At 49.4% G+C, this 23,175-nt stretch overlaps 8 protein-coding genes across 8 annotated transcripts; 5 read left to right on the top strand and 3 right to left on the bottom strand.

Annotated features, from left to right (window-relative positions):
• Positions 1–2,408: 2,408 nt before the first annotated feature.
• J7337_011583 (uncharacterized protein) lies at positions 2,409–3,439 on the bottom strand (the record flags this gene model as incomplete). The annotated part of the gene is made up of 4 exons (XM_044829120.1): positions 2,409–2,923; positions 3,045–3,122; positions 3,178–3,307; positions 3,416–3,439. The coding sequence occupies 4 exons, from the start codon at positions 3,437–3,439 to the stop codon at positions 2,409–2,411; spliced, it is 747 nt and encodes a 248-aa protein (XP_044675795.1).
• A 562-nt stretch (positions 3,440–4,001) lies between these two features.
• On the top strand, positions 4,002–4,600 carry J7337_011584 (uncharacterized protein; the record flags this gene model as incomplete). Its single annotated transcript, XM_044829121.1, has 2 exons — positions 4,002–4,022; positions 4,082–4,600. The coding sequence occupies 2 exons, from the start codon at positions 4,002–4,004 to the stop codon at positions 4,598–4,600; spliced, it is 540 nt and encodes a 179-aa protein (XP_044675796.1).
• A 476-nt stretch (positions 4,601–5,076) lies between these two features.
• Positions 5,077–6,039, bottom strand: J7337_011585 (uncharacterized protein; the record flags this gene model as incomplete). Its single annotated transcript, XM_044829122.1, has 2 exons — positions 5,077–5,201; positions 5,256–6,039. The coding sequence occupies 2 exons, from the start codon at positions 6,037–6,039 to the stop codon at positions 5,077–5,079; spliced, it is 909 nt and encodes a 302-aa protein (XP_044675797.1).
• Positions 6,040–7,916: 1,877 nt separating this feature from the next.
• J7337_011586 (uncharacterized protein) lies at positions 7,917–12,190 on the top strand (the record flags this gene model as incomplete). The annotated part of the gene is made up of 3 exons (XM_044829123.1): positions 7,917–8,863; positions 8,910–10,407; positions 10,466–12,190. The coding sequence occupies 3 exons, from the start codon at positions 7,917–7,919 to the stop codon at positions 12,188–12,190; spliced, it is 4,170 nt and encodes a 1,389-aa protein (XP_044675798.1).
• A 776-nt stretch (positions 12,191–12,966) lies between these two features.
• J7337_011587 (uncharacterized protein) lies at positions 12,967–14,606 on the top strand (the record flags this gene model as incomplete). The annotated part of the gene is made up of 8 exons (XM_044829124.1): positions 12,967–13,019; positions 13,133–13,314; positions 13,367–13,449; positions 13,503–13,890; positions 13,944–14,103; positions 14,154–14,304; positions 14,353–14,418; positions 14,469–14,606. The coding sequence occupies 8 exons, from the start codon at positions 12,967–12,969 to the stop codon at positions 14,604–14,606; spliced, it is 1,221 nt and encodes a 406-aa protein (XP_044675799.1).
• Positions 14,607–14,697: 91 nt separating this feature from the next.
• On the top strand, positions 14,698–15,072 carry J7337_011588 (uncharacterized protein; the record flags this gene model as incomplete). Its single annotated transcript, XM_044829125.1, has 3 exons — positions 14,698–14,848; positions 14,899–14,978; positions 15,028–15,072. 3 exons carry the CDS (start codon positions 14,698–14,700, stop codon positions 15,070–15,072), a joined length of 276 nt encoding a protein of 91 aa, XP_044675800.1.
• Positions 15,073–15,266: 194 nt separating this feature from the next.
• Positions 15,267–16,896, bottom strand: J7337_011589 (uncharacterized protein; the record flags this gene model as incomplete). The annotated part of the gene is made up of 3 exons (XM_044829126.1): positions 15,267–16,171; positions 16,230–16,293; positions 16,402–16,896. The coding sequence occupies 3 exons, from the start codon at positions 16,894–16,896 to the stop codon at positions 15,267–15,269; spliced, it is 1,464 nt and encodes a 487-aa protein (XP_044675801.1).
• Positions 16,897–21,112: 4,216 nt separating this feature from the next.
• J7337_011590 (uncharacterized protein) lies at positions 21,113–22,982 on the top strand (the record flags this gene model as incomplete). The annotated part of the gene is made up of 3 exons (XM_044829127.1): positions 21,113–21,467; positions 21,547–22,851; positions 22,909–22,982. 3 exons carry the CDS (start codon positions 21,113–21,115, stop codon positions 22,980–22,982), a joined length of 1,734 nt encoding a protein of 577 aa, XP_044675802.1.
• Positions 22,983–23,175: the final 193 nt, after the last annotated feature.

Here is a 23,175-nt window from a genome sequence, read left to right on the forward strand (position 1 = left end):
TGCCAGGGTTTGCTTAGACAACGGGGTCACTTTATGCACCTGCTGCAGCGACTGTCACAGGTGCTGGTCACTCTCAGGCGCATCTTCTCATTGGCCACTACACCAGGATCTTGCCTGTATGGCCCACCCCTCGGCGCCTACTCCAAATTCTCCCCTCTTTTTCACGATGGGAATCTTCAGTCTACCTAACTTGCCTTGCAATGCCAACAAGTCATACCCTGGTCGACCGCCGTGGCTGATGGGATGGGATGGGTTTATGCGTCCAAGCTGCTGGTGTCGAATGACGTGCGTTCCATCCTCTCGATCAATCCTAATCTGGGTTTAAGCGCCCTGATGTGGGCAGTTTAGAGTGATGGACCCTGCAGCATAGGCCCAAAGGAATGGAACATGCATACAGCGGACTAACATAACTTACTCTTACTAGACTCGATCGTGACGTTTTGTTCTATTCAGGCTTCGGTCCCGAAGGCACGGGATCGAAATGAGCTTGACAAGTGGTACTAACCTGCCCCCAGTCCAAGCTGCCAAGATGTGAGGACCAGTGGATCTACGGTGAGTGAAAACGACAGTCGTTGTACTGTACGTCCTCTCGTTAGCAAAGAGCCGAGATCCAACCCGGGCGGCCACCAGGGAGAGACTTTCAAGCGATCTTGGCAAACGGAGTTTAGGAAGAAACCGGCACCAACAGGAACAACTTTCATGACTTGAACCAAACGACAGATGATGATGTTTGCTCTCTTGACTTTTTTACAACATCTTCATCTTGGAGAATTCCTAGCCTATCCCTTGCTTCCATTGCCGCCAGCCTCGACGCTAATGCGCCCACTCAACACGCATCTAGCTGTATGAGTGCGATATAGTACCGAGTATCCATAGCGTACCACCAGTCCGGGCTCTTCATCCAGTCTCTCAAGCCTGATTGTGTTGGGAGTTTTCCTCCTGGCATTCTGACCCCATCTGGCCTCCTTACCGGGCCAACAACTATATAGATGTACTCCCTTTCTGCGGGAGGCCTTACGACGACTGCGGCAGTGCATGTTGCATTGAACCTTTCGGCATATGGTGATCCGGAGCCCCATGGAGCCAAGCCAGGGGTGCCAGTTGGTTACAGCCCGAGACCCGGGGACGTAGCAGAAAGTTTCTAGACATCATGACGTTCAGGCACGAGATATCTGAGACAATCTCACACCGGAAACTATTTGATGAGCTTAAAATCGATAGTATACTTCAGGCACATTCACTCATATTCAGTCTTTGTGATATCTACTTGATACCAAAAAGCATAATAAAGTTAATGTCTGTTGGCATCGCTTAACAAGCGAGTCAAAGTCATTGGTTAATCTGAATAAAAGAGCCAGCATTCGTCCAGAAATTTCAGATACACATTGCTATCATGAAAATGGTCCATGTTCAATAATCATATCTTGGCCTGTCTATCTGTCTGTCTCACAGTACGGGCGAGTTCAACGGCAATAGTCGATCATGTACCCATCAAGGTTAGTTAGTATCGTATTTAAGTTCCAGATTCAACTTTGAACAGTTTCTTGTTCCTTCATCTCGCCCTGTTTCTCATCGTACATCAGATCTTGAGTTTATCTACTATCCTGATGCGAAGGTTTGAGCTAAACCTCAACCTTGTATTTCCTCCCGTCTCTCTCATATACACGAACAGGTATCGTCCCTGTTCCTCCGTCTCATCCTTCACTCACCTGAATATTCTTTTCTCTTTAAAGGCATCGAAACAGTCGATCTACTCCGAAGCTCACCTTGGCAGCGCTAGCCTATCGCGATTGACGTCGAGGTAAAGATGCCAGTGGAACATGTTACAGCTGTCACTTACACCATTGTCTCGCATAATTCTGTGGCTGATCTCCGGGGTTTCATATTCATCCCAGCAAAGTCTTGCTGCCAATGCATTGAAACCTTGGATCTCAGATTCTACTTGCCGTCTATGCCTTAGTCTCAAACTTCCATCAGCCGTTTACCAGCTTTTATCACGAGGATGTGTAACCGTAGAAAATAGTTCCGAATTCTTTCAAAGAGAACGACTACGAGAATTAGTTTTTCCGTGACGCGCAGCTAAATACGAGGGACATTGCCCCTTTGGAATGATATCGAACCATGATCATGGAAAAGACCCATGTTCGATCTTGTCCCCAGGTCAGATATCGCACCACATCTCGCCGCAGCACCGTCGATGCGTTACAGATCTTCCTCTTGTCACTCTTCAACCCAACTCGGTTTGCAAGGGCTCTGTTTCAAGTTTGCGGAGAAACAGTTGGAGGGACGACAAGCTTTCAACAAAGGGTGAGCATCATGCCATAAATCAGAAATAATACTCTTCTTGGCACTGTCCAGCGTTAATGTTCAGGCTTGGTTGCCGACTTGGATTGGTAAATGCTTCGTTATCATAGCATTCCCTTCTGAACCTCGTCCTTTCGTTCCTCCCAGAGCGTCTTGCCTGTGCATGAGCACACCGTCTTATCGTTATCCCACATACCAGCGCTTCGTGCGATAATGCCGACGACAGTGTCCTTATCGTTCTTCAGTGGTTCGTCCTTCTCTTCCTGCCTTGTTAGAACCATAGCGTGTCCAATAACCTCCCAGATTTGGAAACCATGGTCTATGAAGGCTGCGCCCCGTCCATCTTCACCGACCTCAATAGTACCAAGGTCACCCCGAGGCTTCTTGTCTTCTCCTGTCCAGACAGGACCCGTTGACGTCGCACCGTTCTTCAAGTCGCCGTATGCGCGAATTGAAGCTTTGTAAGTTCCGGGAGAAACGCCGCGGATAGTCAAGTCAACCAATGTCCGTCCTGAACTAACTTGAACCATTCTTGCTAGCCCCCTTACGTCTCTGCTAGGCTCTTCGTAGAAGCCATCCACAGGATCTTCAAATGTTTCGAGAATACTCACAGCGGCACCTATCAGATTTCAAGGTCAGTGATCCGTCGTGCCAAGTTGTAGAGCCAAGTTTTCAGGAGCCGGCAGTCCGATGACAGTGTGATTGTATCACAGGAGGGTGCGTAACTGCTCTGCACATACTGTTTGAGGCCCCCGTTCCACGCAAGATGGCATCTCTTCCGGTGGCTTGGATAGCTTCTACGATAGCTGATGGAGGAGCTGGAAGTTCGGCACCGTTAGCTTGTACGCGGCTCGGTGACTTAGCTCGCCCTACCGGTGCCCTTGACAGAAACCAACTGGTCCTTCAAGTTGCCTTCCACATTACTGATACCGCCGAGCTTGTACAGAGAGTCTGAAACCGCCTTGACACAACCGTCACATGACAGCGGAACAGCAAAGAGGGTCTGTTTTCAAGACGTTTCATTAGTTCCTGAATACTGGGAACAGATCTCAACAACTCTCCTCGTCCCCTTTTCTCAGCCATGACTCATAGCTCAGAATTTTGTGCGCACCTCAAACGAGTTATCGGCCGTCATCTTGTTAGATGCTGCGTTGATCCGTTAGTTTCATACTTGCAGTGTAAGAGAATCGCATAGAAGTTGGAGAACTAACAAGTGGGGGGTGTGGTGTTAGAGCTGATACGTGAGATTCGATATTGATATGCTGAATAGCCAGCGGTTGTAAAGAGAGAAGCAGTTGTAAATACTCTTACAGGTGTAAACTTGAGAGTCATTTGCTTAGAAAACAAGGTTGTAGCACGACGTGGGCGGGTTTTGTTCGCTGCTTTGAAATCCACAATCGAGTGATAACTAACATCGGGGTCCGGCCGTTGTCGCATATCTTCCGCTCCCCGGAAGCGGGTCAGCCAGTGGCTTCGGAATTCAGGCCGTCGACACGTGACTGTTCATCATCCTGACTCAGCAATTAATCCTTGGCATCTGGATCCAAACTTTCTGGTTGAGCGTTTCGGTGTTGGCAGATCTCGCGATACAGTAAAACGAGGCTACACGACGATTTGACCCCTCCTTCGCCAGTTTTGCGGCTGATCAAACCAATTGGCGGTATATTGCGAGAGATTGGTCTCTCACAGCCTCCAACATGTCGCAAGTCCTCGGTCTGGTGAGCTGGATAAGATGAACGTCCTCAAATCTTTCTCTTGTCTAACCAATCTCAAATAGACAAAACTGGCCTACTCTCGAGTATGGCATGGTGTCTCCGCCTCCGCCCCTCATGCCACACTCTCTACTCAGCCCGGCGTTACACCACCTTCACTCGGCCGTCTCGCATCTCGCATCGCCGTTCTTCTCATGGGCAAGCACAAGCCGATTTTCGACCCCTCAACCGACTGCGGTGACTACGTTGTCGTGACCAACTGCGCCGCTCTTCACACAACCGGCCGCAAGAAGTGGCAAAAGCCTTACTACCGACATACGACACGACCTGGTAGCCTCAAGACCGTAACAATGGACGCACTTATGGAGGCCCACGGAGGCAGTGAGGTCCTGCGCAAGGCTGTGCGTGGCATGTTGCCCAAGAACCGACTACGAGACAAGCGATTGGCAAGACTCAAGGCGTTTGAGGGCGACGCTCACCCGTACAAGGATAACTTGATACGGTTTGCTGGTGTACCGGTGGGAGCTGAGGGTTGGGAGAAGGCCACCGAAAGGGTCCGAAATGGCGATAAGAAGCGATTATAAGAAATTACGCGATTTACCATGGGACGAGGGAGCTGTGCAGTAGAATCTACGGAGTATGCGGATGGGCTATGAGAGTCCTTGTACTATTTGTACCAATATCTTGGGCATATTATGACCTAGCACCAAGCAATTATCAACGTTTTTCATGATATGACATGTCCGGTGTGCATTTCATCTGTTGTGCAAAGACACTGGGCCTGGTATACGTTCTCCCGGTGATATTTACCTTGATTGTGCCCCTACAGCTCACATATTGTCGCCAATCTTTAAGGCATGAGTAAGGCAATACAACAGTAGAGGTCTCAACACATTACAATCAGAACAGGCAAAAAGATAGCAAAATTAACGTAATTACTCAAAACATATCTAGTGCTAGAATCTCAGTTCATCGCTTGGTATCAATCTTTATCCTGGGTTCATTATAACGTTCCATCTTGACATCTATCGCCGCAGAATACAACCATTCTCAACGCCCCTTATAGCTTGGATTGCAAGTTGTCGCGAGACACCTCGCACTTGATAAGACCATTGGGGCCAGACTGGGGCGCGTAAACCTCAGCATCCTTGCCTGTGTTCTTGAGTCCCTTGTGCCAGCTCAGGTCTAGATAAGAAGTTAGTATCAGTAGTGGACTCGGGGAAGCGTGTCCAGACTTACCAATCTCGAAGTAATGCTTGTTGGGCAGTGCGTAAGTGACTGTCGCAATCTCGGGCACAAGCCCAAGGATCTGGGTGGACATCTTGTACATGGTGGCTTGCACGCTAGCACTGTCGTCCTCAGCGAAGACCTTGAGGGTGACGTTGCGTGCTGCCTCTCGAGCACTGTCGAATTTGGGAGCAAAGGCCTTGACAGCTTTCAGTGAGTCGAACTTCTTCCACTTCCATGTAGCATCAACATCGGTTGAGAAGATGCGGTCCCAAGTCTCAGGAAGAGTTGTGTACTCATCGCGAACAAAGCCGTGGAAAGCAGAACCGGTGCTCTTGAGCACAGTCAAGCCAACAAGAGAGCTCTTGATCTGAATGCCCTCCTGTCGGCTCACGCGAACCTCCACATTTCGGGTCTCCTCACCATCCTTGAAAAAGCTGTGAGGGTGAGGCTTGCCGTCAACCTCCAGACGCTGCCAGCGAACAGTCTTGACGTTGATGTTGGCAACATGAATGTGGCTGTACTTCTCGATGAAGTGGCTGCCGAGGATAGAGGCGTACAACTCAGGAGGGTTGACAGGATTCTGCTTGGCAGTGATGTAGATAGTGTTCTTGATAGAGTCGGTGGCAACGACAACACTGTTATCGGCCTTGGTATAGGAGGTCTCAATCTCTCCCTCAAGAAGACAGCAGACGGTCATCTCAGTGACGGTCTGGATGCCAGTAGAGGCATCGCGATCAACCTTGCAGACACGGACATTGTCCTTGCCATAGCGAGCAGCAGATACGTAAGGCATTGTGAGGTGCTTGTTGTGTGATAAGTCTGAAGACGTGTATTGATATTGATACCGGATAAGGCCAGATAAGGTTTCAGGTTCAGTGTATTGCGACAAGAGATGAGCGACGGCAATGTTTCCAAGAGTCAAGATTAAGCACGGTATGATTTGAAAAAGAGGAGAGGGGAGGGATAGGCTTTTAAATATAGGTACCTTAGATTAGCAAGTATGCAGAACGGTTGGGAAGTCAGCCCCCCTTCCCAGCGATAATGATGGCTCCGGCTAAGGTGATTAGAGACGAAGCAACTAAACAACGCTACTCCAAGCGGCTCAACGGACGGAGACGGACGTTGGCGATCAGAAAACAAGCGCCTATGGCCGAACAATTCAATGTCCGATATTGCAATTCCTGGTGAAATGAAGCTTTTCCATGGGGCGATGGGGGTCGGTGCCGGGCCCCGGAGGACGCCGATGCCCTCGATCCCGTATATCGGGGCCCGCCTGGAGCCATCGGAGCTCTTATCTCGACTTGTCTATCTTATCTTATAATGCGACTCAACATCGCATGATTCCTGCGATACGGAGACAATTTGAGTTCTGGTTGTAGAAAATATGAGGTACAAGATCATGCGGGAGAAGTACCAGCCAGGTTCTGGTGTTTATGATCAAGGCAATCCTCATGCCCTCTGGTCTGATGAGCTTGGAGTATTACAAGCCGCCGGCATGCAGTCTGTAGGGTATCTTTCACATTTTTGTTGATAGCCTCACGAAGCACCAATGTATTCGGGACGGTGGGTTTTCAATTTGTGTGTACCAGCATGTGAATCTGGCCAAGAATGCAGATGGTGAAATCATCATTGCCCAATATTGAAATGCTCTGGTGAGGTGGAGGCTCTATGTTTATGAGGACGAAGGCATAGTTACAACGGCAATCAGCTGCCTTGCGCCAAACAGGTTGATCGCAATATATCTTCGATTGCTATTAACACTGACTCTCAAACTCGGTTACTCGGCTCCTTAGCAGTTCAGCTCCTCAGCTTCATGGATGCTCTCGTAACTCCATCGTAACCCCGGAATTAAACACTTTAAGCTTCAGAGCATCTAACCTACAGCAAGCTACTGTGCCAGACGGAGCTTTTCCAACCTAACCTAACTCTAGTGAAGCCGCCCGCAAACTGTAGGCTGCAGCACAATTTACAGAGCACAAGGTTGACTTTAGTGCCCGGGCAGGTCTGTAAATGGAATGCATCACCATCTGGCTAGGTCTTGTCTGCCTCCACTTTAGGCCCTGGTTGCCCGCAAACCAACAACCTCTGTTCTCGATCCTCCAATCACCTGCCCTCTCGTGTCTCGAAACCCTGCCGAACTGGTCCTTGAACCTCGCTCGTTTTGCTCTGACATTGGCCTAGATCTACTACGTAAGGTCAGGTTCTGTACGGCATCAATCTGGTTATTGCTTCTGTTGGTAAACTGGACCTTCAACCCCGTATCGTGGCTACATCATTTGCTTGCTTTCGCACCCACATTTGCCTTCCAATCCACGCAAGCTGCCTTCAGCATCTTCGGCGACAACTCCGCTCTCTTGAAACTCCAGCTCGACTCAGTTTCGCTGTCCAGATAGACTACGGCTTCACTGACAGCGCGATCGCCGAAAACGCGGTTCGAGTTATACATACGACACACCATCACGATCGCTCCAAGTATTAGATCTAGACAATCACTTCATACTGCCATTTTGCGAACGAATATACGCCTATCAATCGAAGTCACTGTAACGCATATGAACCTTGACCGCGATCGCATCCTCCGTACTCGTTACCTCAGTCGCCCGTTGATCAACGAATGCTCTTCCACCACCTTTGGGCCCAGTCCCAATCGGTGGGCTGTTTGCCGCTGATATGCTGAGCTCTTCTGCAGCAGCTCAGAAGGGCATGACTCCTCCGAGCCAACCTTCACAACACAACCTGCCTCAGCAGTTATCCGGTCGCACGAGCTTCGACCGAGGCGATTCGGGTCTACAACCTCCCAATGGCGCCAACGCCCGAAACCTCTCGGCTTCGGCCGTATCTTTTGCGCCAAGGGGAAGCAGTCTCAATGTTGCTCCCGGCAGCTTCAGTTCAGAGTTGCGTAGTCGGGCTGGAAGTAAGACTGAAGCGGGGTCAATATACCCAAGCAGCTTCATGGACAAGGTGGAAGAGGATGACGCAGACACGCTAGCTGAGCAAGCTCTGACACATCTGAAAGAAAGACTCAACCGTGAGATGAAGATTAAGGAGGGGAGTGAGAACATGCTCGAGGCGCTGAACTCTAAGAAAGCGAAGCAGACCAAAGAGCAACGACAAAAGGTTGAGGCGGAGCTTAACGCCAGCAATTCGCGTATCAAGGACTTGCGCCAAAAGATTTCAGATGCTCAGCATACACGGCAGATTCCACCTGCGACGCCAAAACGAAACCGTACCCAGAGCAACGTTATCGAAACCGGGAGACCAATTGGACTGCGTTCGCCACAGAGCGTGTCACGATCTGTCGTAGAATCTGACAATGAGGAACCAACAGAGAGCCCAACATTTGCGCTTGCGGAACTGCTCCAGGCCTTAGAGGTTGAGGGCATGATGCCGGAGTACTATGTCTCACGGGGAAACCAGCTCGTCGATCTCTTCAAGCGTTACCCAACCCTTAAGTACGACTTGGTTTGGTCAATCTTTGGGCTCCGCATGCAGGTAATGCTCCTAAGCGAGAGTCGCGAAGTCGTGGCTGCTGGCTATCGAATGACCAGATATGCCATTTCAGATGTGGCATCGCTTAAGAAGATCCGAAGTTTGAACACGGATTATCTGGTGATACGGTATGTCCTTCGACTTTGGCCGCGCCCTTTTTACTGACATAATCAGATCACTTAACAACTACCGCAAAGCGGATGTTGAACGCGAGCAGGCCCTCAAGTTCGTCCGTGCATTTCTTGATGTCAAAGGCGGAGTGAAAGAGATTTCTCGAGCAGTGGTGCGCACGATAGTTGCAGTTGCAGAGCATGGAGAAGACCGAAGAGCAAATGCGCAACCGGCCGAGGGGGACTTGGACCGTTTAAGGCCTATCTGCATCGAAACTTTAGCAGAAATCATAGTGCAAGATCCAGCACTTTTGGTGGCCTCTGGTGGCTTGGGACCATTGACTGAGGCCCTTTCAGAAGGCGTCTACAAATCTCCCGAGAGTTTGGCCTCTGCGTTTTTATACCTGCTTGACTCGCCTCGAAAGCGGAAATACATACAGCCAGGATATGGCCTGGAAGTGCTATTTACTGTCTTTACCGACCACCTCCTGACCAACGAAAGTATCATGAAACAGAACTCCAAAGCCATTGCAACAGCTTTGAAATCATGGCCAGGGCTCATGGCTCTCTGCATGTATGATCTCCGAACAATTCGATCCTTGATCACGAGCATGCTATTGCCGAGCGATGTGGTTCAGGAGACTATTCTTGATCTTATATTCTCACTTCTACGGATCAAGCCACCGGCGTGGGCAACCTCTTTTCTTGCTGGAAGGAGATTGACGACGTACGGTCGAGTTGCGAACCTGAAGTCAAACCAAAAGGACAAGAGCCACTTACAGTTCACAGAAGAAGACAGCGGTGAACAAAATTTCGTAGAGCACTACACAGCTCTGTTGCTGGCAGTGCTCATTCGAGCAGGCCTCTTGCCAGTGCTCCTGAAGATTGCTCAAGGGGACGAGAATCCAACTCTCCAACGCAAGACGACCCTTCTGATTAGCGAGGTGCTGAAACTCGCTAGTCGCCTTCTACCTCCATCCTGGAGCGCCGAGCTTCACCTCCTGCCGGAACTCTTCTCATCGGCTGCCAACATTGGAAACAATGATCATTGGGTCGCATCGGGGATCGTTTACCAGATCAGCAGTGTTAGTCGTACTTTATACAGAAGTGCGCCTACGGGTGCCTTGTCCGGGGCGTTATCGTCAGGTCACAACTCGAATGACATATCCGCGATCGATGAGGCCCCCAAATCTCACCAATCTTTGGTTTTTGATGATGCTACTTTCCGGCAACTGTTGATTGACAGTAATGTCCTCAACAGCTCGAACTATGCTAAGTGGAACTGGGAGACTATTCTCAAGATCATTGACGGCCCTCTGCAAAGCGGCAAGAGACTTGAAGAGGCCATCAAAGCATCCAAGTTCATGAAGAGAATCATCAGCTTCTATCGACCTTTCAAATACAGGTTTGCTAATGTCAAAAACACTCGTGGCACACAGAAGTATGTCCGAGCTGGTTGTGCCCTGATGCACTCTCTACTGCAGTCTCCCGAGGGAATCAAATTCTTGGCAGACAGCAAGTTGCTCAGACAGATAGCTGAGTGTCTAGCACAATGCGATCCGGTAAGGCTTGATGCTCTTATGGTCTCCTCAACTTGATCACTAACACCACTTGCTCCAGACTAGCGGCCTTACAGCTCAGTATCCAATGTTCTCAAGAGATCGAGTTACTGACACACTTTGCGCGGGCTATTTCTCAATGCTAGGTGTTTTAAGTGGTGATCCTAAAGGTCTTCAACTACTCGAGCGTTGGAGGATGTTCAATATGATGTATCACATCGTGGACTTGAAGCAGAGACCCGACCTCATCAAGTTACTTCTGTCAAGCTTCGATTATAGCGTCCAGGGCCATCCTCGAGTTTTGTTGTCCAAAGCCTTAACCGCCGGTACGAAGGAAATTCGAATTCATGCAACAAATGCCCTCCGCAAGTACGCCATTCGGCCGGTACCATCTGCCAACGGACAGGGTGGCGTTAGTGACTCGAAATGGGCTATTCAGCTTCTGGTAACACAGCTTTACGATCCCGAGATTGAGGTTTGTGCTACAGCAGTGAAGATCTTGGAGAAAGCCTGTAATCGCAAGACCTACCTGGAGTACATTGTTGAGTGCCGGCCAGCTCTTGATCATCTGGGAGAAATTGGAGCACCGCTGCTCTTACGGTTCTTATCAACATCCATCGGATACCATTACCTGGATGGACTGGATTACATCAGTAACGAAATGGATGACTGGTTCTTAGGACGGAACGATACATATGTCAGGGTCATAGAGGCGAGCTTGGCCAGAGCGTTCCTCATTGATCCCGACGAGCACAATCCTCGCATGAGTTTATTTGACGAGAGTGAGATGGATGGGGACTACCACGACAACCATGTACCACCGCACTTTTATCGAGAGTTGACCCGTACCCAGGAGGGATGTAGGCTGCTAAGTGATAAAGGCCACTTTGAGGATTTTGCAGCTACGATTCGTGAGCATGGCATGGATAAGGGAGATGCGGAAATGCTTACGAAGGTCAAGGGCTGCCTCTGGGCTGTTGGCAACGTTGGATCCATGGAACTCGGAGCACCATTCTTGGAATCTAACGACGTGGTAGAGCATATCATTCGAATTGCCGAGACCCATGAAGTAATGAGTCTAAGGGGCACTGCATTCTTCGTTCTCGGTCTGATTTCTCGCTCTACGCATGGTCTGGAGATTCTATCTGAGCATGGATGGGATGCCAACACAACCCCGATGGGTACCTCGCTTGGATTCTGCATTCCAAATGACCTATCAAAGTTATTATCACTGACACCGTGGAAACAAAAGACGGTAACATTGATCACCCTGCCGTCAAGTCAACGGACAGCCCAGGAGGCACCACCACCTCGCCCCGCTCGACCACCTCTTGAGCCAGCGGAAATACCTGCTATGTTGAGCGAGGCAGAAGTTAACAGAAGAGTCCTGGAACTCATCGTGGACCTAGGAAATATGGTACTCTACAAGAAGGCGCTAACTGACCTCCAGAAGCTTCGTGTACACAGACCAAGCGCCTTCAAAAGTACGCAGTTCTTCAAGGAAGTGATGAGTGCAATGGAATGGAACCACTACCGGTTAGGGGTCAGAAGGATGGTTATAGATTTGTTTGACAAGAACGTGATGCGGCAAATAGTGTTCGATGAGGAGGAGGATGACGAAGATGACGACAGTAGCGATGATAACAGCCAAGAGGAAAGTGAAGAAGAAAGCGGCGAGGGCGAAAACAGCTCCGGGGATGACAGGACAGAGAGGCAACGGAGCATCAGCGAGCCGCCGGCACCGCCACCAGATCTTACACCAGCTCCTCTCAGGTTGAGGAGGTGAGATATGGGCAATGATATTTTGAAGATATAAGATGACTACATAGCCAAAAGCAACATGACGTTGGAAAGTTTCAACTACACGATACCAATGACAAGAATCATGATGGCACGTTAAGGGGTAGCAGGCAGGTTTTGAGCTGTATATATCCTTGTGACGAGCAGCTGTTGTAAGGGGCATTGGTGTCTGGTCTGGACTGGGTTTTGGATCATGGTGTTTTGGGCAAAACATTGAAGAAGGGATGCTTCTGGTTTTATCCGAGAGGGCTTCTTGGAACGAGATCAAGTGAGGTTGAGGATATTGTACATAGTAAGATATCAAAGCATTGCTCGCTTGATTCGACAGATAGTAACATCTCATCGTATACCCAAACTACAAATTATTCTACGCCAAGGATTCATGATATTGAGGAATCAGGTATTAAGTGAATATGTCGAATTTGCATTTAGCCGGTTGATTTTAGGGTTAAAGGAGCAGATAGGTAAACAAGGAACATCATGACCTGATAATGTATGTACTTATGTATGTATGTATGTATGTATGTATGACTTGTAATTATGATGACGGTGAAATACTCGGCCCCACCAGAGCCATTAACATCGCCTGCCAATGCCAACCAACGCCGCTTCCATGTGTAACCGAACGCGGGATTAAGAACAAGCTCAGCTCCGATCGAGGCCAAGTTACTCCTTCACGACACCTATATCATATATACATCTTTCATTGGTATATTCATCACGTTGACCATTCTTTAAACCCTCCTAAAGATAACCTCCATCATGGTCCAAGGGCGAGTGCTTGTCATCGCGGGGTCAGACAGTTCGGGCGGAGCGTAAGTCTAGTTTTCCTTTATACTCAGAGTGGCATGATGGAGCTTTTTGAAGGCGTCTTCATTATATATTTTTTGGTGTTCAATTGCACTATATGCTAACAGAAAACTATCAGTGGACTTGAAGCGGACCAGAAAGTCATTGCTGCTCATGGCTGCTACGCCATGACGGCCACTACGGCTCTTACTGCGCAGAACACTCAAGGCGTCAAGGGCATTCATGTCATTCCAACCGGGTTTGTCTCTCAGCAGATCGACGCTTGTGTTGAAGATGTCGGTGTCGATGTTGTCAAGACTGGTGAGTTAGTCAGTGATTTCTCTGTGTTATACAATGACTAACACCTTGATAGGCATGCTTGCTTCTACAGAGACAATAGAGATGGTTGCAAAGACCATGGTTAAGCATAGCATCACAGCGCTAGTCGTTGATCCAGTACGTGGCTCCTTAAATATGTATATTTGGATCTTCTAACAATTCACTCCTAGGTCATGGTTTCGACTTCTGGTGCAACACTCCTCCCCAATGAAGCCATCCAACATCTCTGTAAGCATCTTCTACCGCACACTACGGTCCTCACGCCAAACATTCCTGAAGCCATTCTTATCCTTTCCCAAAATGGTCAAGAAGCCCCCGAGGTTCGCAGTGTGCAAGACCTTGAGACTGTAGCTCAACGAATCCAAGCCCTTGGTCCAAAGTGGGTGCTTGTAAAGGGCGGACACCGACCCATGAAGGAGGACTTGACTGTGGCCGAGACAGAAGAGGAGAGGAGTGCTGTTGTGGATGTTCTTGTTGGTGGTGACGGTGAGGTTGTCAGAGTCAAGAGCCCGTACCAGGCGAGCTCAAGTACCCATGGCACAGGATGCTCTTTGGCGTGTAAGTGACAAAACTGCTTAAGAAAACTGGCCTGATACTAATTGGGATGTTAGCGGCCATCGCATCAAACTTGGCCAAGGGTCTTGATACACCAACGGCTGTTCGATCAGCCTGCCGATACATTGAAGCTGCCATTCGAACAGCACCTGGTCTTGGTAAGGGGCATGGTCCTCTAAACCACTTCCACTCGACTTATACTCTTCCATTTGCTCCGTACGTTCAGAGAGCTTTACCACCTCTTGTTGTACTAACTCGATGAACAGCGGCTACTTCATCGAGTGGCTTCTCGAGCGCCCTGATGTCCGTGACGTCTGGAAGGAGTTTGTTTACCATCCCTTCGTCATGGCCATGGGTGACGGAACCCTGCCTCTCGAATCCTTCAAGGGATATATCATTCAAGATTACCTATACTTGGTTCGTCTTCAAGGCATGTAATGATCCCAAGCTAATCATTATGCACAGATTCACTTTTCACGTGCCAATGCTCTGGCTGCCTACAAGGCGCAAAACATTGAGGATATTTCCCGAGTATGTTTTCTTGACTCCATGTTGTACGCAATCTCACGGCTTCCCTATAGGCAACAGAAATTGTTCAGCATATCATGCATGAACTGAAGCTCCATACCTCATACTGCGAGAGCTTCGGCGTCTCCATTGAGCAGATCCGTGCTACACCAGAGAAACAGGGCAAGTTTAAGCAGGCTCATGTCAAGTGATCTTTTTCTGACTTTTTTTTTTGTAGCCTGCACCGCATACACTCGCTATGTCCTTGACGTTGGTCAGAATGGCGATTGGCTTGGTCTTCAAATGGCTCTTGCTCCCTGCCTCCTTGGTTATGGTGCCGCAGCCAAGATGCTCCATGATCATGAGAAGACTGTCCGCGAGGGAAACACATACTGGGCATGGATCAAGAACTACAATGAAGAGGATTACACGGATGCTGTCAAGTTGGGCTCTGGTGAGTCTCCCTCAGTTCCGCCGAGTATCTGTCTATTAACCAAGTTGCAGCCTTGCTCGAAAAGCATATTCAACTGCAGTCACCTTCGCGAATTGAAGAGCTGGTTCAGATCTTTATCCACGCCCTCAAGGTATATTTCTCGTCCTCTGGGGCTGTGCCCTTTGACTAATACGATTTAGATGGAAATTGGCTTTTGGGAGATGTTCCCTGCCCAGCAGACCTAAGTCAATATACAGACACAAAAAACCGGAGAAGCAGACTAGATCGATCAATTAATAGACATAGAATTGAGTATGCACTTGGTTCCGTATGTTTCCTTGTTTATGTCACAAAATCCAACGTAGGTATCCGACGCCCGGTCCAGCCATACTCCTTTCAAAGGTGCCTCTATATATCATGCATGTTTCTCGAACCCATCCTAGACCATCTCCACTGGGCGTGGCCTCTCGTCGTCTTGCAACATGTATCTGAAATCTTGCTCAGGAGGAGGGGCCAGAGGAGGAACTGGGGGGGCGTCGCTATCAAGGCTGTTCTCTTGTTGTCGTTGAGCTCGTCGCAATTGTCCATTCTGCTGCTTCACCCATGAGTTCACTGAGCGGAAGCGTGGCCGTGTATCTACCGAAGCTACTGTAGATACGGTGTCACGGCGACCGACAGAGTTGGTAGACTTCCATGTGGGTTGTCGTGAAGGCTCTGGTCGCGATGGGACGCTTTGGACGGTCTGAGTGGTAGGCGTCACGACGATGTCGCCGTCACCGAAGCCAGAGGAGATGGAGGAGAGTTCGCTAACACCGGTCTGACGTCGTCCGACATCGTAGGCATATGGTGTAGTAGAGAGGATTCGCTTGTGTTGTTGAGGTTTGTAAGGTGTGCTCAAAGAGTCCTTGGGATCGTGACGAGCCACGACCTGGACCTCAACAGCGCTCTCGACAAAGGTTGTGCTTGTAGGGCTGACAGCGTCAATGTCATAGTTTGTAACCCCTGTCCTTCTGTCGCCAGTCGTACGATAAACGCCGAATGGTAGGCTGGGCACTGTGAGGAAGTTGTCGGATTGCTTAGGCATGAAGAGTGGTGACTGAGGCTGTGTCTTTTCAGCGAGAGGCGGGGAATAAGACGGAGGAGAGTAGGATGGATCTTCAATTGTGTACCAGCCCTTGTGACCGTAGTGTGATCCAAGGAAAGGCACCTTGGAAACGAGGTTCTCAAAGCGGCTGGGCTTGTCAAAGTTCATGTCATCAATAGGCGCAGGTTTCTTTGGGGTCTGCTTCCTTGAGTAGAACTTCCAAATGAGGAAGCCAATTCCAAGTAGGAATAGAAAACCGCCTTGATATCGTGTTAGCAGTCTGTAATGTTATGGGCGAGGTTGACAGGGAGAGCATACCGACGGATCCAACTCCCAGCAGGATCTTGTGAACATTGGAGTGAATACCATCACCACTTTCGACCTTTAGAGGTGTTAGCAAGACCGAGTTTGCATTGCATTGCATTTGGCATGTCTTTCAATTCGAAACGACTTGTACATGATGAGGGAGCGGGCCAAGGGTCTGACTTACCAAAGGAGAATCCGACATACTTCCTTCAGCTGATGGAGCGTCGACTGATGGTGAGTTTGTTGATGATGCAGGCAATTTGATGTTGAGTGGGTTGCCGTCGTCGCTGGTTTTGTCTTCCTCGCTCTTCTTTGGCTCTTCATCCTCATCCTCACTCTCGCTCTCACTTCCACTGTCGGCTGCGTCGTCACCTTCACTCTCACTGTCGCTACTCTCTTCCTTCTTCGCGTCCTGCTTCTGCTTCTCAGTCGCAGGGTCGACAGTATCGGTTCGCTTGGCATAAGGCTCCCGTAGGATGTTGATCATGACCTCGGGCTCCTTGGATGAAGTTGGAACATTGCTTCGTCTGACTCTCGGCCTTACTGTGCGCTTCTTCATAATGTGAACATCATAGTCGTCGCTGTCGTCGGCGATGGTCCAATCCGGCAGAGCCGCACCAAAAGCCCTCTTTGCTTGTCTCTGCCACCGCAGGTGATGGGGCTCATCAAAAGGCGCCATTGTCGTAGATATTCTGAGTTGTGTTGATTATAAACAAATAGCATTAATGAACCAAAGGTCTTTATAATATGGTATGCCTTGGTACGTCTTGATATGATTTGGATACCCAAGGCGTTGAATGAATAGTCTGGGTGTCAGGAAATGAATGAGTGTTTTGATGATGCAAGTCACTGACTTGATCAGATAAAAGAAGGTGTTATTCAAACGAAGGTCCAGCCTTGATCAAGAGCAAAGGAAGAGAAGGACAAAGGAAAGAATATAAGGGCTTGGCGGTTTATGACATGCAAAAAGCGAGGGATGGAGTTTCTGCTAGTTGAAGAGGAGGAGAAACGAGAGGACGGACGAGAGAGGAAGTGAAGCGCGAGGAACCTCTAACGTTAGAGCTGGAGCTGGTCCGTGAGATGAGACACGATCAACAGTTACATTATACATGCGATACGATACGATATGATACATTATAAAGACAAGGATCCGACAGCCATAAACGGTGGTAAAGTGTAAACCCCATACTTACGGCCAAGGCGATCTCAAGGGTTCAGGGGCACGATGCGAGTAACACGAAACATTCTGGCCGAACCTGGTAGTTCAAGAGTCTCTGTCTACTGTTTGAAAACACTTGGTGTGGTTTCTTTGCCCAAGAACTAATAAGATTCTGGATGGGAGCATGGTAGCCCGTCGTTGATGTGCTAACAGCGCTGGTGCAGAAATGGCTGCATATGTGTTAGCGACGGGTGGCCTCAGTTTGCAGGTTTCTAGCGGCAGGGGTTGCACGTCTCAAAACCAAGCTCCTGTTTCAGCCTGTCGCAAGAGATTGATGAAGACGGGCTATGCAGGGGGGTTTGTCACTGCTCGTTCTTCATCAATTGGGTTTTCTGTGATAGATAGATTGGTTATTAACAAAGGATTCAATCCTCCTTGACGGGTTATGCAGTTGAGGGTAAATGATATGATGCTGATTGACGCTCAGACTATATCATCAGATGAAGTTCATGTCTGATGGTTCGAATGATCGACAGGTGGTTGGCTATGCTGCTTCAGACGCCCAGACTCGAGACACACTCAACGATCTGAAGCTCGTTTTGCTTCGGAATCTTCAACCTTCGACACATTGAGTCTCATGATATCGGCTTGTCTTCCCGGCTATCGTTTCCATCAGCCTCATCTGCGTCAAATGCCGGTCCCCGCCAGCAAAGTCGGCGATTCATGGCGCATGCAAGACGGTCCGATATCAAAGACTCAGACTCAGAGTGGATGTTTGATGTTAAATCATTTGTGGATTAAGTCATCATTTGATGGACCCTTGGAAAAGCTTTTGCGTCAGTTCCAGATTCCATCTGGAGTGGATACAGGCAATTGTTCACTGCTGCTCCAGCCTTCGTGACAATCAAGAGCGGCTGGCCATGTCGTCACAAGTGTTTCGTCAAGAATAAGTGTTTTATCATCAAACAAGATAATGAACTTGCAACTGGTAAAGTAGGATGGCCCAGAAAGGAAATCCGTCACATGCCCTCTTGATAATACTAAAGATCCAATCGCATTCATCAGTGTCGGGGAATTTACCGAGTGGCCGTCCCCATAGAGGGCTAGCAATATCTTGCCCCCATCACCACATCCCAGATACGCACAAACTAAATGACTTTTGAAGTTGAAATAGACGCAGTCCCCTCCCCCCCCCCCAGCTTCCTCACCGTGCTCTCTCTCACCGAAGACCCCTTGAGAACGCGCTCCAATCACATACCTCGCCCATGTCCATGTTCACCATCATGAACAGAACGCACTGAAGCGCGGATCCGTCATTAGCGCGCTTGCGGACATGAACGTTTTCTCGTCTTGAGGCTCCACGATGAGATCCACCCGGTCCAAGGGAGCGAGCATGGCGGGCACCAGACAGAAAAGGGGACTGAGGTTCATCGCGAGATGAGTTGTGTGCGCTTCTACGGATGCAAGGTTGGCAAGCTGTGACTGCGGCTCCGAGATGGACTGGATGTCAGGGATGCACTACAACCCCCCAATGTTTATCTGATTCTGGGGTATAGTACGAGAATCACGTCAAGATCTGGGGATTACATATTTCATCTAGATTTCACATGATAAGGCAGGGTGAGGCAGAAATATCTTGATGGTGTTTTGATGAATGTTCAACACCCCACGCAGATGATAGACATTGACAACCCAAGCCACCAAATTTGGTCAGCAACCAGCAAATGTTAAGCAAGACATCGAGCAATTACTCAGAAGAGCGGGATGAGAGATATAAGGCAATAGCTTCTGTCATGAATTGTGACCCAATTACAGCGGCAAACCTACCATTCGCTCGCCGTTGCCAGAGCAGTAACACCTATTTGGGCAATACCGCGTATCTTGTAAGTGAGAGGCTGTTAGCGACATGTACATGCGCTAGGAGTTTCCCAAACAAGACCAAATCGCGCACCTTGATTTTCCTACAGCCACCTAAAGTTAACTGCCTTCTACTATCTTCATTGCGTGAGCACTTTGGAGTTCTTGCGGTTAATATCGTTCGCTCTGTATCCAATGGTGGACTAATCCGCGCCAACGGTTAAAAAGCCTCACCGACACACCGCGGTGTCTCCTAACAGCTCAGAAATCAGAAATGAGAGCGCGAGAAACCGGGTTTTCACCGACGGGTGACAGTCCCCTATCCTTCAGGGTCGGGGGTTTTCCATCTGCACCTCAGGCTTGAGATTCAGTGAATAACCTATTTGATTGGCATACTGCAATCAAATGGATATTGCGGCGTGGACTGCCTCTAGGGATAAAAATCGGGGACATAAAAAGCAAGATACATATTGAATACTTGATGTTCCCGTATTCCGGATGCCTAAATAAACTAACAGTATACGTAAGATGTCTATCAGTCTTTCATGACAAGGCTGTCTGTTGTTCATGCGCTCTATCACTCGCCAAAAGGCTTCAAGGATCAAGCAGTCCACAATCAATGAATGCCAATGTCACATTTCTCTGCTGAAAGCAACCCGGACGGCCGGAAACGGAGAGACACCGAGATTTATGTCGAGTTGACCACGCAGCAGAACAAAGATAGACGATAGTAATATGTAATGGTGGTGATGGTGTGACAGAATTATGCACGTTGGTCTGATGGCATGAGACCGAATTATCACGAGCAGTGGAGGAGGAAACCCGCCTCCTTCACCTTGATGTTGTCGCCATCAGTCGTCATGATATTAGAAAGAAAAAAAAAAAACAGAATTCTATACAGGGGGTTTGCTCGGTAAGTTAGTTAGTGGAGTTTCGCTGATTTCATAACGGGCCGGACACGCCAAGGGCCAGAAGGCGAAAGGCCAGAGGGCAAAGGTTGACAAAAGTTTTAGGTGTTGGAATGAGCAATCAACCCCAATTTTAACTGCACTGCAACTTTCATCTGAACCAAAGCTGCGGATCGGGGTTGAAGCCCGGTCCGGTCCATTGGATTGGGTTATTGGAGTCTGGATTTGGAGACGAGAAGTGATAGGTGATAATCACAAGCCGAAGCGGTAGACAGTATGGTCAGTATCAGAAGTAAAACTATGATTCTTGCAACCACGAGTTATACCCCGATATCCATCATTTGGCCGCCCAAATCAAAGATGATTGTTTGATCTGTACCTAAGGTATTCATTCGTCCAGTGGGCGTCATTCAGGGCCATGCAGCACCCGTAGGTACCTAGCTTTTAGCTGAGGACGGAAGCCCACGCCGACCCGCTCCGCTAAGCTTGAAGCCATGAAGGCACGGGCAGGGAACCTGAACTTTTTAGTGGGGCCTTAAACACAAGCAAGAAATGGAGGACGGGATGTCTTATCTCGAGGGGGACAGGAGCAAAAAAGAAGCCAAACATTACCGAACAGAACTATACCATCATCTTTTCTTACACCCTAGTTTACCTTGTGTCCGGCCAGCCGATGAGGGTCTCACTCGCTGTCTGCTAGCAGCTAGCTTTGCCTCCAGTTAGTTACGTACCGCAAGGTCCAGTTCTTGGGTACACTACCTTGCCTAAATTCTCTCGCCCTCTTTCGTGGGCTGTGACTGATTCTCCTTCGACTCACCTCCGTCCGTCACCAGCCCCATCCGCTCGCGACGCCCTCATCTGGTCCAGAGACTCTCAGTCTGTGTCCTCTATTCCTTCTTTCTTTCCTCTTCTTTTCCCTCCTTCTCCCGCCAATCGCTCTCAATTGAGCTCCTCCCTAACAGATCCTCCCAATGGCTTCCTCCGCGCGAGCCATGACGGCCCTCTCCCGGGTTGGCCAGATTACCCCCAGCAGTCGCATTGCGACTCGCGCCCTTTCTACTGCCTCCAAGACCTCTGCTCGACCTTCTATCGCCATGAAACTCAACAACTCTGGTCGCATCGCCTTCCGAAGAGCCTATGCTGACGAGGCCCCCAAGCCTAAGCCCAAGCCTGGCAAGATTCGACGAACCCTCCGATGGACATGGAGATTCACATACCTCTCTCTTGGTGCTCTCGTTGGTTACACATGTTACGTTATCTACGATGACCGCCACCCTCAAGAGCAGTACCAGCCTGACCCTTCCAAGAAGACTCTTGTCGTTTTGGGTGAGTAATTCTGCGCGCATAGCTATAAGCGCTCCTCCCATATGCCGTGCCAAGTTACTGACGCAACACCCTTCCTTAGGATCCGGTTGGGGCTCTGTTGGTCTCCTGAAGAACCTCGATACCGAGAACTACAATGTCATCGTCGTCTCTCCTCGCAACTACTTCCTCTTCACTCCCCTCCTGCCTTCATGTACAACAGGTCTCATTGAGCACCGCTCCATTATGGAGCCTGTCCGCACTATCCTCCGCCACAAGAAGGGTGCCGTCAAGTACTACGAAGCTGAGGCTTCCTCTGTTGACCCTGACCGCAAGGTTGTCAAGATCAAGGACAACACCGAGGGCAAGGGCCCTCACTCTCAGACTGAGATCCCCTACGACATGCTCGTCATTGGTGTCGGTGCTGAGAATGCCACTTTCGGTATTCCCGGTGTCCGCGAGAACAGTTGCTTCCTCAAGGAGATTGGTGATGCCCAGCTGATCCGCAAGAAGATTATGGACTGTGTTGAGCGCGCTTCTTTCAAGGGTCAATCCCAAGAAGAGATCGACCGTCTCATGCACATGGTCGTTGTTGGTGGTGGTCCTACTGGTGTCGAATTCGCTGGAGAGCTCCGTGATTTCTTCGAGGACGACATCAAGAAGCTGATTCCCGAAATCAGCCAGCGCTTCAAGGTCACTCTTATTGAGGCCCTTCCCAACGTTCTCCCTTCTTTCTCCAAGCAGCTGATTGAGTACACCGAGAACACCCTGCGCGAGGAGAACATTGACATCAAGCTCAAGACCATGGTCAAGAGGGTGACAGAGGACTTTGTTGAGGCTGAGTGCGCTGGTCCCGATGGCAGCAAGCAAACTCTTCGCATCCCTTACGGTCTGCTTGTCTGGGCGACCGGAAACGCTGTTCGCCCCATTGTCCGTGACCTCATGGGTAAGGTTCCCGCCCAGAAGGATTCTCGCCGTGGTCTCGCTGTCAACGAATACCTTGTTGTCCAGGGCACCCGCGATATCTGGGCCGTCGGTGACTGCGCCGTTGCTGGCTACGCCCCTACAGCTCAGGTCGCTTCCCAGGAGGGCTCTTTCCTGGCCCGCCTGTTCAACAACATGGCCAAGACTGACTCTCAGGAGGCTCGCATCAAGGAGCTTAGCAGCAGCTTGAACCTCAAGCAGGGTAACTCTGCTGAGGTCGCGGCTGAGATTGAGAGCCTTGAGAAGCAGCTTCGCCGAATCAAGGACGTCAAGCCCTTCCGATACTCCCACCAGGGTAGCTTGGCCTACATTGGTAGCGAGAAGGCTGTTGCTGATGTTCCTTGGTTCAACGGTAACATTGCCAGTGGTGGCGGCTTGACCTACCTGTTCTGGCGAAGCGCCTACCTCTCTATGTGCTTCAGCAGTAAGTTCATCACAAAACATTATTGACATTCTAATCGTGCTAACTGGAATTCTCTAGCCCGAAACCGTGTGCTGGTCGCTGTTGACTGGCTCAAGTCCAAGGCCTTCGGCCGTGATGTCTCTCGCGAGTAAACCCTCGATCCAACAAAACCTTTTATGCAACAAGGTTCGATACCCTGATATGAGATGCGATAGCAGAGGGCTTTATGTTGTCCACGGACTGCATCTTACGACGATCTGTTCTTGGGAGGGTGTACTTGGAGCATTCATTGTGCATTAACTGGGCCGGACTAATAGATGTCTGATTAGAATCGGGCTTGGGATG

The sequence above is a fragment of the Fusarium musae genome, chromosome 9, assembly GCF_019915245.1.
Source record: "Fusarium musae strain F31 chromosome 9, whole genome shotgun sequence".
Classification (NCBI taxonomy): domain Eukaryota; kingdom Fungi; phylum Ascomycota; class Sordariomycetes; order Hypocreales; family Nectriaceae; genus Fusarium; species Fusarium musae.